At 36.8% G+C, this 15,670-nt stretch overlaps 1 protein-coding gene across 3 annotated transcripts in view; it reads right to left on the minus strand.

Moving 5' to 3' along the window:
• The window catches only part of CLINT1 (clathrin interactor 1), a 70,005-nt gene that overhangs the window by 3,747 nt on the left and 50,588 nt on the right, over window positions 1–15,670 (minus strand). For all 3 annotated transcript variants that reach the window (XM_008255333.5, XM_008255332.5, XM_089334984.1), the window contains exons 9-10: window positions 7,565–7,639; window positions 1,902–2,194 (exon numbers count right to left, since the gene is read on the minus strand). In XM_008255333.5, the coding sequence (XP_008253555.1) occupies window positions 1,902–2,194; window positions 7,565–7,639 (368 nt within the window). The remainder of the gene's footprint in view (window positions 1–1,901; window positions 2,195–7,564; window positions 7,640–15,670) is intronic.

Genomic DNA, 15,670 nt, shown 5'->3' on the forward strand with positions numbered 1-15,670 from the left:
TCAGAAACCAAGAGAAGCCACCAATGTTCTATGCTAATGTTATCAATACCCTAACCATTAGTTTCCCAAAGAGAACCCTCTGACATCCCAATCAGATTTGGGGTAGAAAAAAATCTATAATATATCTATACTGACAATTATTTGCCTGTAACCCAAAACCTCAAAGTCACTATCCCTGGAAAATGTTCAGGCAAACTCACAACTTCAAGTTAATAAAGCTTTAATGGAATACATGAGTGGAAATTTATTTTTATAATATAGAATTATAAAATTTAATACCAATTATATTTAATATAGCCTGATCGTCATGTCCCTACTCCTACTGCCTAACATGAGCAACACTAGTGGAACAGACAAATTTCGGAGAAACCAGAAATTCAGGAGAAAGAAGCAGAAGTGCCTGGTGATTACTAAGGTTAACTGTGAAAGGCACAGAAAAAAGGAAAGGAATAGTAACAAGAACTTTTAAATGGTACCAATGCAAAGAATCACAACAGTTATAACTGTCACTGCAAATAAAATGGACTGGTTTCATACTTATGTTAAATCTAACTTCTGTTACATAGAACAGTCACTTTTCTGTTTCTTTCTTCTCTTCCTTTATCCTAACACCCCAAAAAGGAAGACTCCACACATTAAAATGAGTAATAAGCATCATAAACAAATATCCTCAAGAGCTTTAATCAAACATACAAGTTCCTGGTACAACTCAGGCACATACTTTCTCACTCTACATTTTAGGGATTCTAAGCTAGTATTAGGCAATCTGAATAATCTGAATTTAACTATAGAAAAGTAAATCAGGATATTCTTATTTTAGTTTTATTTATGAAAATGAAAGTTGAAAAAAGAGTCTATATAATATTTATACAATACACCACAAGCCCAGAAAAGGGAAAAACATTCACTCTCTCTCTCTTTTTTTTTTTTTTTTTTTGACAGGCAGAGTAGATAGTGAGAGAGAGAGAGACAGATAGAGAAAGGTCTTCCTTTTCAGTTGGTTCACCCCACAATGGCCGCTGTGGCTGGCAGTCTCCCATGCGGGTGCTGGGCCCAAGGACTTGGGCCATCCTCCACTGCACTCCTGGGCTACAGCAGAGAGCTGGACTGGAAGAGGAGCGACCAGGACAGAATCTGGCACCCTGACTGGGACTAGAACCTGGGGTGCTGGTGCCACAAGTGCAGGATTAGCCTATTGAGCTGCGGCGCTGGCCCAGAAATTTTTCTAAGTGAATGTTTGTCCTTGGGAAAATTACTATATTTCTATTATTTTTTCCCAAAAAATTTTAAAAATCTAGGAAATATTTGCTATAAATCAAGAGATTTTCAGTATAGCTCTCCCCTATGCAAAGAACCATGCTTGGTTATACAGAGATTACAAAGATGAATGAGACGCTCTTACCCTTGAGAACTCAAATAACTGTAAAAGGGGAAAGCATGCAAGGTAAATGTCCATGTACAATAGTACAAAGGCACTTCAAAAGTTCATGGAATGTGGAATTAAAGAATCAGCTTATTTTGTTGCAAAATGTTTTAAAATTCGAGCATATAAGGGTATATAGCCATAGTATATACAGCCATGTGCTGCATACCAACATTTTGGTCAATGATGGTCTCCATATACAATAGCAGTCCCAATGTCTATCACCTAATGACATCACAGCTGTCTTAGTTGGTCTAATACTCGATGATGTTTACACAAGGAAATTCCTAACACTGCATTTCTCAGAACCCACGTGATCCTGTTAAGTGACACAGGACTGTATATATAGGCACTCATATACACACACACACAACGCAGAATGAGCTAATTTTTATGTTTTGCATTAACCTATCATTAGATTAGCTAGAGCGTCTTAAAGATTAAGAATCACAATTTCTAAGGAAAGTTGCTAACTTACCTGTGATCTTGACATGGGCAAACCAAGTCCTACAGTATTAGTACTCATTATAGAGAAATTCATACTCTGAGAAGATGTCATAGTTGCCTGGGACGAGCCCATCAGATCAAACAGGTCTGAAGAGTTTGAGGCAGCTGCAGTTGGGCCTAAAGGTGGTTGTGAGCCACTGACAAGTTCTACTGGTAGCTGTGAGGCACTGCCAAAGAGCTCGCCACTGGAAGCAACAGGGCCCGATGGGGCTTGGTTGAAGGCACTCCAGTCACCAAAGTCTCCATTCCCACTTGTTGCTGTTACTAAGACAGAAAGAAGTATAAGGGCAAGAAACTTTCTGAAATGCACAGAACAAATGTTAACAATCTATGACCTGAAATAAATAAGAACTGATGGAAGTCCACACAGATTAACATCTACAGGTACTATCTCCATCTGGACATTATTCTTTCTCATGAATATTACATGCGAGTTAACAAGGTGGCAAAAGAAAAAAAAACTCCACATACACACTGAAACTTAACAGGTCTATAGGTGATATATAAAAACCACCATAAAAAGTTCTTTTCAATCAAATATGCTTCCAGTTAAACAAATATGATCCAGACTGGGTCTCAGAAATATAAGGAGGAAACTCTAAACTTGGTTAAACTTTTGTTAGGAGTTCCAGAATTCTCTTACAAGGAGACTTTCTGTAAAATAAGGGAACGCAACTCATTTTACAAATTCATTTAGGGGGCCAACACTGTGGCTCAGCGGATTAAAGCCCCAGACTGCAGTACCGGCATCCCATATGGTCACCAGTTCTAGTCCTGGCTGCTGTATTTCTGATCCAGCTCCCTGCTAATGTGCCTGGGAAAGCAGCAGAGGATGGCCCAAGTCCTTGGTCCCCTGCACTCACGTGGGAGACCAGCAAGAAGCTCCTGGCTCCTGGCTTCAGATCAGCTCAGCTCTGGCAGTTGCAGCCATTTGGGAAGTGAACCAGAGGATGGAAGATGTCTCTCTGTCTCTACCTCTCTTTGTAACTCTTACAAATAAATAAATAAAAAAAATCTTAAAAAAACAAAAACAAAACAACAAAACAAAACAAAAAAAACCTGGGCTGGCACCATGGCTCACTAGGCTAATCCTCTGCCTGCGGTGCCAGCACTCAGGGTTCTAGTCCCGGTTGCCCCTCTTCCAGTCCAGCTCTCTGCTGTGGCCTGGGAAGGCAGTGGAGGATGGCCCAAGTGCTTGGGTCCTACACCCGCATGGCGAACCAGGAGGAAGCACCTGGCTCCTGGCTTCGGATCGACACAGCGCACTGGCAGTAGCGGCCACTTGGGGAGTGAACCAACAGAAGGATGACCTGTCTCTGTCTCTCTAACTCTGCCTGTCCAAAAAAAAAAAAAAAAAAAAAAAGAATAAACAATAAAAAACCTGATAGATTTAAAAAAAATTCCATTTGGAAAAGTTCACAGAGAAATAAAATTCAGATTTATACTATCTCATATAATTTTTTAAATTCCAAATTCATGAGAGATAAATTTATTTTTTGAAAAACCACAAAAGCATGGAGAAAATACCCTAATAAAATCAAAGACAGGTTTACTTTCTTTATTTTTTTTAATATTTATTTATTTATTTATTTGAAAGTTACCCAGAGAGAGGAGAGGCCTTCCATCTGCTGGCTTACTCCCCAATTGGCTGTGCCAATCCAAAGCCAGGAGCCAGGAGCTTCTTCCAGGTCTCCCACACGGCTGCAGGGGCCTAACGCCTTGGGCCATCTTCTACTGCTTTCCCAGGCCATAGTAGAGAGCTGGATTGGAAGTAGAGCAGCCAGGTCTCAAACCGGTGCCCATATGGGATACCGGCACTTCAGGCCAGGGTGTTAATCCACTGCACCACAGTGCTGGCCCCAGGCAGGTTCAATTTCTAAAGGAGTTTTCACTCATTTGGCAATGCTTCCACTGATAATACAAGGGCTATCATCACAATTTACCCTTTAGTACATTGTTTTTTTTAACTGGGATTATTCAATTTACTTAAATAACAGGGGAAATAAATAACAGGGAAATAAATTTAAAAACATAGGCAGAAAAAAAATTCTCTTATGACACTTCAAAGTACATTTTAAACAAGTTTAAATGTCAATGTATTCAATAGCAAAGAAGACTGGGGCTGGCGCTATGGTGTAGCAGGTAAAGCTGCGACCTGCGATGCTCGCATCCCATATATGCACTGGTTCAAGACCTGGCTGCTCTACTTCTGATCCAGCTCCCTGCTAATATGCCTGGGAAAGCAGTGGAAGGTGGTTCAAGTGCTTGGGTCTGTGCACCCTCTTGGGAGATCCAGAAGCAGTTCAGGCTCCTGGTTTTGTTCTGGCATAGCCATGGCCGTTTTGGCCATTTGAGGAGTGAACCAGCAGATTAAAGATATCTCTCTCTCTCTCTCTCTCTCTCTTTCTGCCTTTTAAATAAATAAAAATAAAAATCTTAGGAGAAAATTAGACTGATAGACTGTGATGGTGAAAAGCATGGTTTGTACCTTACTAGCTGTGTGACTCAGCAAATTATTTAACTTCTTTGTATTTCACTTTTAAAATCTAAGTGGTAAAACTGAATATCTCAATATATAGTTAGTGTCATTTAAGATTTGGGATTATTACTCTGGATTAACTGTGAAAATTCATGTAAAAGCCAACAACACTGCAACACTGCAGTCTCTTTTTTCTAAGTATGCCATAGAAAAGTGGAAGTTAAGCTTTTGTAAATTATGCATATATAATTTTAACTAATTGGAACACAATGACTATTTTTTCTTTTTTTTGATAGGCAGAGTTAGAGAGAGAGAGAGAGAGAGAGACACAGAGAAAGGTCTTCCTTCCATTGGTTCACTCCCCAAATGGCCGCTATGGGCCAGCGCACTGTGCTGATCTGAAGCCAGGAGCCAGGTGCTTCCTCCTGGCTTCCCATGCGGGTGCAGGGGCCCAAGCACTTGGGCCATCCTCCACTGCCTTCCAGGGCCACAGCAGAGAGCTGGACTGGAAGAGGAGCAACCAGGACAGAATCCGGCGCCCCAACTGGGACTAGAACCCAGGGCGCCAGCCGGAACACAATGACTTTTTTTTTTTTTTGACAGGCAGAGTAGACAGTGAGAGAGAGAGACAGAGAGAAAGGTCTTCCTTTTGGCGTTGGTTCACCCTCCAATGGCCACTGCGGCCGGCGCGCTGCAGCCCGTGCACCGCGCTGATCTGATGGCAGGAGCCAGGTACTTCTCCTGGTCTCCCATGGGGTGCAGGGCCCAAGCACTTGGGCCATCCTCCACTGCACTCCCTGGCCACAGCAGAGAGCTTGCCTGGAAGAGGGGCAACCGGGACAGAATCTGGCGCCCCAACTGGGACTAGAACCTGGTATGCCGGCGCCGCAAGGCGGAGGATTAGCCTAGTGAGCCACGGCGCCGGCACACAATGACTATTAAGGCAAGTGATATCTAAAAAACTTAAGCTAAGCTACACACACACACACACACACACACGCATCTATGTAAATAAACCTTCCATTAAGAAAGGGAGAAATGGACAAGTATGAATAAATGGAAGTTGAAAAAGCAAAAGGTGAAGAAACAGCCACATAAAAACTGTCATCCAAAAGCAAATAGCACGTATTTTCCAAGTTAATTAGCACCATTTCTTTGCACTCTATGTTCATTTACAACTAGGAAATACATTTTGTCTAGCCTAAAAAGGTAACCAGCCCCTTTAATACTATGTCTCATTATACACAATATCAAAAGAGAACATGAAGTTTTAAAAATAAAATTATATTCTATTACCATATTAAAATGTAAGTACACTCAAAAGAGAAAATAATTCACTTAGAAGCACCAAGCCCTATCAACATTTTAATACAAGAACAGGATGAAGTGCCAAGCCCTACCAAAAATTTAATACAGAATTGGACAAATATTCATTACCTTAGGGTAATGATCTTCACCAAAACAAATTGCATCAAGAGTTTTACAATTACTTATATACATTAAGCAATTTAAACTAATGTAAGTAAGGCTGCTGGATAAAGGTAATCTTTACGTTGATTTTCTATTTGCTTGATCTGTAAGAGAATATAAATGGAAACTGGGGCAAAATGTGTTGCCCCATCTGAAACCTCAGTATCTGAGATGATTAATCATGAGATGAGGAGATTTCTAGAGGGGCATATACTGCTCAGAAATGATTAATCATTGTTGCAACAGTTTCAGCCCCCTGCGTAATGGTGATCAGGTTACATTAATCACATGCATACAGATGAAGGGATGTTACACTTAGGCAACATTAACATATTCAAATTACTTGCACAGTAGGCAACTTTACATACATAAAAACTTTGGGAATTACACAGGGAGTCTGTAAAATTAGGACAATGTTTATCTTTCACTTTGGTTTGTCTAAAGTAAGATATCAACACTTAGAAGGTATAATCACACTTCCAAAAGGAAGTACTTAATTACTAAACAATTCTGTTTTCTGGAAAATCTCTGGAATATATAAAAACAGGCTGTGTTAAAAGCTATGCATTTTTCTTCCTAACTCCTCATAAACCTATACCAGCCATTACTAAATATAAATTGTAATCTACTTTTATGTTACACCCAACAGACTATTCTATTTGTAATGAATAAGACTAATTCAGTTAAGTTACATCTTTCTTCCTTGTCTCACCTCAAATTTAAGAATTTTATGGTTGAGGGAAGTTTTATGGTTGAGGGTAGCGAACCAGGGAATGGAAGACCCCTCTTTCTCTCTCTCCATACCTTTGCCTTTCAAATAAATAAATCTTTAAAAAAAGACTTGTATGGTTTATTTTTAAAATATTATCTCTCAAACTCTCAAGCTGACCAGATTTTATGAAACAAACACTACAACATACTCTCCCCTCCAAAAATGAGACAATAATGAATTTAGTCTCTATTCTACGTACTTTTATAGACATTATTTTATTCTCTAAACAACCACAACAATTAACCTTATTCCCAGGTTTAGAAAACTGGAGGCTTAGAGGCTTTTCCAAAGTTAAACAAATATTGCGGTATTAGCAAAATTAGTAAGATAAAATACTAATTACCTCAATCCTTACCATTTAAGCCTAAATACTGCTTGAATGTTATTTTTAAAAAACTTCTTACCTAATGCAGAGTGAGAAAATTATAGCTGAGTTCATCTGCTCACTAATTTTAGGGTATGTCAAAATGAAGTTCAGTTACTTTCACAGAAATATTCTTAAGGTATCTATCTACATTACAAAGGAATGGATTTTATTAAGACAGTCTGCCCAATCCCAGTGCTCATTTCATTCACAAAACTGAAATAAGCATAATTAAATACAAATCAAAATATTCTTCCTGTTAAAATAAGGTTGTTTATACTTATTAATTCTCCACTCATCCCCATTCCCCGAGAAGATACACTTACAAATATGAGCAATTTTCTTTAGGTGTACCTGAGTAGTCTACAACCAAATTAATTCACTTGGTACATTTTAGATCCAATAAAATATGTTGTGAATAAATTCCTTATGAATTATGAATTATAAATACTGCAAGGATAAAAACAAAGTAAACAATCTTGGAAGGATTTTTGTTTTGGTAATCTTTTCACTGCTCGTAGATGTCTGGCCAATTAAACCACATCATACCTTGGGAAGAGAAACTCCCTGATGCAGCCGCTGAGCCAAAGTCAGCAAATCCCCCAAATAAATCAGTTGATCCTCCTAGAAGTTAAGAATGAGGAAAAAGTTAAATTGTGAGAACTAGAGAAGAACTGTAAGCAATTTCAGGAAGCCATTTTTAAATCAAACTGAAAGTATCCAATATTAGAGGCCTCAGACCTCTCCTAAAAGCTAGTTTGTTGCTCTGAGTTTTCATGTCACCAATGCTCCCTATAAGCTGCCACAGATTTTTATATTTCTCAGTCCTATATCTAGTAGATAAAATGATGCCACATCTGTGGAAAGTTATCACTAATATTTTACAAAAATAACATGGCATATGGTTTATTCAGCAATTATATTCTATGTATAACAATCTTCAGTAGATGTTAAAACCTGAGTAAAACACAGCTGGAGAATAAATATTTACATGACAAGTAAATGAAATGCGTAATACCTCACTGGACCTTGGATTTTGTTTCTGTTGAAGATTTATTTATTTATTTAAAGGCAGAGTTACAGAGAGGCAGAAGCAGAGGCAGAGACAGAGAGAAGCATTCACTGGGTTCACTCCCCAAATGGCTGCAATGGCTGGAGCTGCGCTGATCCAAAGCCAGGAGCCTGAAGATTCTCCCAGGTCTCCATGTGGCTGCAGGGGCCCACATAGTTGGGTTATCTTTCGCTGCTTTCCCAGGTACATTAGCAGAGAGCTGGATCGGAAGTGGAGCAGCTGGGACTCTGAATCAGTGCCCATATTGGATGCCGGCACTGCAGGCAGCAGCTTTACACCTACCATGCGACAGTGCCAGCCCTGGACCTTGTGTTTTTGAAAAAGTGTTATCCTTAATGATATAACTCATAGTATGGAAATCTGAATATGTTTGTATATTCGACAAAAATAGCGTTTTAATGTAAATATTGCAAGTATGTATTTATAAATGAGAAATGTCCTTGTAAGGAAATGCATGCTGAAGTATTTTAGGAGCAAATGTCATGTTAGATACTTCCTCTCAAATGGCACAGAACACTGCATAATAAATGAACAACAAATAACAAACTAGAGAGACTTTTTAAGATTTATTTTATTTATTTGAAAGACAGAGTTACAGAGAGAGGTAGAGACAGAGACAGAGAGAGAGAGAGAAGAGAGAGAGAGGAATTCCATATGCTGGTTCACTGCCCAAATAGCCGCAATGGCCCAACCTGAGCTGATCTGAAGCCAGGAGCTTCTTCTGGGTCTCCCACGTGGGTGCAGGGGCCCAAGCACTTGGGCCATCCTCTGCTACTTTCCCAAGTGCATTAGCAGAGAGCTGGATCCGAAGTGGAGAAGCCAGGACTTGAACTGGTACCCATACAGGATGCCATTACTGCAGGCTGGGGCTTTAACCTGCTGCGCCACAGCGCCAGCCCCAAGAGAATTTTAAATGAGTAAATTTTCAGTATTTCAGAAATTTTTTTAAAATAAAAAGGAAAAAAATAACACCTTGAAGTTGATTTAGAGGAAGTTTAGGGTAAGGCATTTAGCCTAGTGGTTAAGGTACTCACGTCCCACATCACAGTACCTGCACTGCATTCCTGGCTCTGGTTCCTGAATCCAGCTTCCTGCAAAAGCAGATTGTGGGAGGCAGCAGTGATGGCTCCAGTTATTGAGTTCCTGCCACCCACGTGGGAGACATGAATTAACTTCCCATTCTCAGCTTAGCCCAGATCACTGTAGCATTTGAGGAGTGAACCAGAGGATGGGAGCTCTCTGTTCATCTGTCCCTATTATATGTAAATAAGTAAACATTTTAAAGTCAGTTTAAATAGACATGAGGGGGGAAAAAGTCAATGCAGTGAGTTCAGTGTATTTTTTCTTTATTATTTACTCCATGTAAAGACGTTTTGGTTTTAATGCATGGAAAACAGCTTTTTGCTACTTCTTGATTGATGTTTTCCAAGGGGTGAAATTCTAATCACAAGTCTTCAAATCAGTCTATGTGTACTTAACATCATGTCCTCCTACACATTATTATTTATAAACACTACATAGGTAAGAATATTTTAATCTACAATTTGGAGTAACATTATTTCAAGTTTTAATATTCCATTTTCTCCAATTCAATTATCAATAGAATAGCCAAAGATAAACTTTAAAGAGTTATGCTTATTTTTGTCTTTAAAGATTTCACCTCTTAAGAGTCACAACCTTAGAAGTCTAGAGCCGCAGTTCAATTACAGGGCTTTTAGTGTTATGTGAACATTATATAGGTTACATCACAGCTGCTTAGCCTGCAGTGCTTAGAAACTAGCCAGGTGGGACTGGAACATCTGGGCTGCACTCAAACTCCACCAGGGACAGCTTCTAACATCTGGTGCCATTTCTGAATTGTCTTATCGCTGCAAGACATTCTGCCCCATCTGCTACACTCAACTGGGTTAATTAAAGTAAAACTATCTCCCCTTCTTAATAAATGGCCAGCAGTAATAAAAGGAACAAATCAGTTTCTGATACATGTATATCTGACATTTCTTTTTCAATACACTCTCACTGTAGTCAACTCTCAGCAGGCGTAACTAATTCTTCATTCCTTTACTGTCTTACATATATACCCTCACATTTATATTCTCACTCACCAATGACCTAATGCTTGCCAAAGTCAAGGTATTTAATTTATTATGCCAAACAGGTTAGGAATTTTCAAAACTTACTTAGTTTAAGCTAAAAGGAAATTCATGTTGAGGATAAAAGTTTAGAACACAACTTAAACTGGGACACAAAAACTTTATTTTTGACATACCCTGAATTTAATTTTTCAGATAATCAGCCACTTCATTCTGCTGCTCTACCTTCTACTACTACCTGAACTGAAATTACATGATATTATAACTTACCTCTAGCAAACATTCTTCTCCCCCATACCACAGGGAGTTTGATTTCAACATGACTAATTTGAGAAACGCAGGAGCAGAGCAGAAAGAGGCAGAGCTATTTTCCAAATAGAAGCCACCTTTCTTTGAAACAGATTTGAGTTTTTTCTCTAATTTTTTGAAGTGCAACATATTATGCCTTACTAGTTTAATGTGATCATCAACTCTGAAAACTGTCTCAAAAATTAAAATTCTCTTTCATCATTTACGCTAAGTTTCTCTCTCCTAGGAAGATCTACAACCACATGAATGACACTCCTACCAGTGCTTTAAATGCAAGAGAAATGTTGTGTGCTGAAGCATTTTCCCCGATTACCTGTATCTAAGGGAATGTAAATAAAAGAGACTACCAAAAATTGCTGCATGTGGAAGACTGCTAACTTTCACAACAAGAGCCATCCTTTAAGATTCCCACATGAGAGCTGTCATTATAAATGAACCATTTCCATCTGCCTTTTCAGGGCAGCGAGGAGGTTATTTACAATCACCAGCTGGGAACATGTATTTTCCAAAGCAATATTGTGAAGAAAAATACAGTTAAACCAGACAATGCTTAAACTAAAAATGAAAATTTTCTTCCACAAAGAATTTATTCTAGATGGCATTAAGAATACTTTTGAATAAATAATTCTAATATGAGATGACAAAATGCAGAAAGTATAAATATATAAGGGAATTAACTCCATAAGAAGTTTTTAAAAAATCAGTGATGAACATCCCCAACAGAAAAAAATGAAGAAAGGACATGAATAGACAAGTCACAACTGGCATATAAACATGAAAAGTGTTCAAACTCAGTCATCAAACAAATGCAAAATAAATGAAACACTATTCAATTAACAGTATTTTCTCCTTATCAAACTGGAGGATTTTCAAAGGTGCGTTTTGTGCTACTTTGTTTATAACAGAGGAATTTTTGAAAAAAAATAAAAGCAAAAACTAATGTCCAGAAAATAAGGGATGGTTAAATGACCATACACTGTAAAAATTATTAAAAAAAAAAAAAAAAAAGGTCATGAGATCTTGGGTGAAAATGCAGTTCACACACACAAAAATTCCTCATCTAGAAACCTGAAAAAGATTTACCTCATAAAAAATACACTGACTGAACAAAAATGTTTTAAAAAGAATATTCACCAAAATTATTAATAGTTAATTTTATGTATCCATATTGGAGCAACTCATTTATTTTCCACCAAACTCCTAAAATAAACATGCATTGCTTTTAATAATCCTTGAAAAGAGAAATATGTTAAAACAAAGCTAAAGATAACCTGAAATCAAATTCTACTATGTAAGTTGATCTACTAATGATGTGCCAAGGTGATTCATATTTATGTAAATAGTCTCAACTAACTAGCAATTATTGAGTGCAAAGCAACAGGTTCAAATATAAGCCTAATGAAAAATTTGGATTTGATATACCTTAGTCCCTTTCAATGTTTGTTTTTACAACTTAAAAAAACAGGTCAAAACATACCACCAAGTTCCATAAGGTTTTTCTATCTTCACTGATTACAGGTATTTTCTCTTCAACCTTACAAAATGTACTAGAAATATCTTGGGTAATATGTTAATTGAGACCCAAATTCCTTAATTACAAAGTGACAAAGACAATTAGGACTTTTTTAAGAGGTAATATATATTTAAGCCACCAAAGCATAAATCAGTGGGACATTACAATGGGACATTTATCAAGATAGCTTCAAATAAATCTTGATAAATGGTTAGGTTTCATACATATATTTTTAAACTTGGTAGATATTCTACAATGATTTTACTATATATCTTTTTGAAGATGCTAGCAGTAAGGTCATCACACAAACACACAACCAAAAGGAAAATCTGAGCATTTTCTCAGAGGAGATATTTATCTGATGAGTGGTACAGATGCGCTATCTGCTTAGCTTTACAGTTCATGCCCATATTACTTGCATGATGGTACTATTATAAATATGGGCACATCTGGTAAATGACACCCAAATGGCATCCCAAACAGCAATTTTAATATGGTAGATTCTTATACCTTATCATGTGTAGGTGCTGAAGATTTAATATGTAATTTTCTTTCACTGCTGAATTCAATCTCAAATATATTATTAAAATATCTAAATAGAGAGTGGGAGTAACTAAATTTATATACTGATTGGAGGGGCAACATGCACAAAACTGGAAAAATACTGTTTCAAATAGGAGTTAACTTTAAAAATAACTCTAATATTACTCCACATTCACTTGTTTTTAGAGAACATTGAGATAAATAAATCTTAAGGTAAGAAACCTTCCATATTTCATGCGAACTCTGTATCAATTACTACACTCATATTAAATGTTACTTCCATTTAATTAGTCTATCTACTGTTTGCATTGGAAAAGAAAAACCACTCAAAGGTTTCTTGCCGAGCAAAGAAAGCATGTTGGTATTTAATAATTCTTTCTGTACAAAGCAATCTTGGTATCACCAAGGAAGAAAGTTACATCCACTCATCTGACCTTCCTGGTTAACTCTTCTTTGATTGCTCCATTAAAACTTTCCACAGACACATGAAAGGAGTCCTTTAATATTTTATGCTAGAAGTCCAAAACAGCTGATACTCTGCGACACTACATCTATATTATATGTCTACATGCTAACCACCAGTTAGTGTTCCAGCTCAAATCTTAAACATACAAAAAGCACACAAACTGTCAAACAACTATTGCAGATATTTGTAATCTTGGGCATTATAATCCCATTAAGTTTAAATAATAATTTTAGGAACGAACAGTCATAGTTACAGAAAAAAGGAATTAAGAATCTCAGAAACGAAGGCAAATCAGATTTCCAGTAAGTTGACTCCCAGTCCAACAATTTAGTGACAGCAAGAATAATGAAAAAACATGGCATTTATATACTACATTAATTTCATGTTCTAACTACCACCAATGAAAATTAATTTCCATCAAAGACTTTAACTTAAACACTAATGTAAAAGTTTAGAAACAATTCAAGCTTTGAAAAATCATTTCACAAAATTGGGAATAGATTTACTTTGCACATTAGTAATACCCCAATTTTGCATTTTAATGTGAAATATACTTACAACAGGCTTGGAAAGACTGTCTTAAATTATGGTATATACACACTATATACTGTATATATATTTATATATGTGTGTATATATATACATATATATGTATATATGTATATACATATATATATATTTTACTGTATATAGACACAGTAAAATAAAATGAAATCCTGTCATTTTCAACAACATGGATATAATTGGAATCCATTATACCTAGTAAAATAAGCCCATCCCCAAAAAGACAAATGCCTTATGTTTTCCCTGATCTGTTGTAACCAGATACCTAAAGGTAATCTATAGAACTGAAATCGGTATTTTGAGATTTGATGATTTTCCATAGCCCTTTTCTCAACTGTTGAGGAACAATGTTTTTTTCCTCCTACTATTTATTGAACTGTTTACTTAGTAGAGTTAATCTTATGAATATAAAGTTAGCTGAAAACAGATCTTTGTAAAAATTAAGAATGGGAATAGGAGAGGGAGGAAGAAGAAGGGTGTGGGCATGGGCAGGAAGGAGCGAAGGATGGGAAGTATCATTATGTTCCCTAATCTGTATATAGTAAATACATGAAATTGGTATACCTTAAATAAAATTTAAAAAAACAAAAAATAAAGTTGTTTCTTGAGCTATTTTGATTTTAGACATAGTAGTTTACAGTTAAAACACTGCAATCATCAAATATAGCCCTAAAATATCAATTTGCATAAAAATAATTTATTATTAATTACTCAAAATCTAGAATGTTTGAAATCAAATGAAAGAAATCAAACTACAAGAAACTCTTGGTAAGCTGCTCTCCCCACAGTTCTGTGAAAATATGTTTGGTAGATATTTACACACTGGATTTCACAGAATGCCTTTCTCCTCCAATGCATTTCCCCTTGTTTACAACTAGACAGCTATTTGTGACTCTTTGATTGATGATTACTTCCTCCACTTGACCTTTCTATGAGGGCAAGAACTCTGTTTTACAAACACCCAGTCCAGTGTTTTGTTCAACAAATATTTGCTCAGTAAATGAATGAAAAGTTCAACAAACCCTAGGCATGCCCTTGTTGACACCCAGAATTAAAAATTCAATGAAAGATTAAATTGGGCAGAGCAGCACATTTTGCTTACAAAGAATGCAAAGGTGGAGATTCTAAAATAATTTTTTGTTTTTCCAAGTTTAAGGATTAGAAACGGAAATTATAAAGCCTCTAAAATCTGTAATCATGAAATATTTCAAAAAGTATACATATCTCGAAATATCATTTATTGTTAATTAGAGGAAGCACTACATCAGATATAAGGAGTCATTAAAATTACAGTGATTTGAGGATATTATTATAACATACCAGTTTTAACTGACTACCCAAAACAATTAGGTTTTTACTAGGTCTCAGGGACAGTAAAAAAGATGTAAAACAGACTATATTTCTTTTAAGGGCTAATTTTGAGAAATGGATGTTTATATAGAAAGATAAACAAAAATAAAAACATAGCAATTTGAAAGTGGTAAAGCCTTAGTTGCTAAAGAAATTAACAGGAACAGATTACTGAAGTTATAAAACATTCAAGTATTCACCTCCTTTATTTCGGAAATTAAAAAACTCCTACCAAATAATGGTCAAGTCTCATGTTAGGAAACTGGCGCAGTTTTAGCCAGGTGGCCACATGGCCCAACCTCTGTGGTCAAGCTCCACCCCCATCCTAATAGGATTTGCTGCTCCTGCTTCCCTGCACGCCCTCGGGCAAAGTTTTAAAAGGGCCTGTTCCTGAACACGTGCTCTCTTGGTTCTTCTCTCTTGGCTCTCCTCTCCTGCTCTCTCTTCTCTCCTCACTAGCTCCTCTCTTCTATGTCTCTCTCTCTTATACTCTCTCTCTCTCATTCCCTTCACTGCCCCTTCACTCCGGTCTGTTGGTGTTCCCCAATAATCGCTTTCCCTTATTCCGGTGTTCGGTGTGTTTTGTGACGGCTAACATTAATATATAACAGATCACTAATTTCATACTAAAACTAAAGCCAAAGCCAACAAATAATTTTTTCATTTCATCTTTCATTTGGTATTTAAAAAAAAAAGATTCTGAAAGCAAGGCGACCAAAAGGATAAAGCCACTTTGGAGGCTTAC

Source organism: Oryctolagus cuniculus, chromosome 6, assembly GCF_051225735.1.
Source record: "Oryctolagus cuniculus isolate XC-2025 breed Fujian yellow rabbit chromosome 6, ASM5122573v1, whole genome shotgun sequence".
Lineage (NCBI taxonomy): Eukaryota > Metazoa > Chordata > Mammalia > Lagomorpha > Leporidae > Oryctolagus > Oryctolagus cuniculus.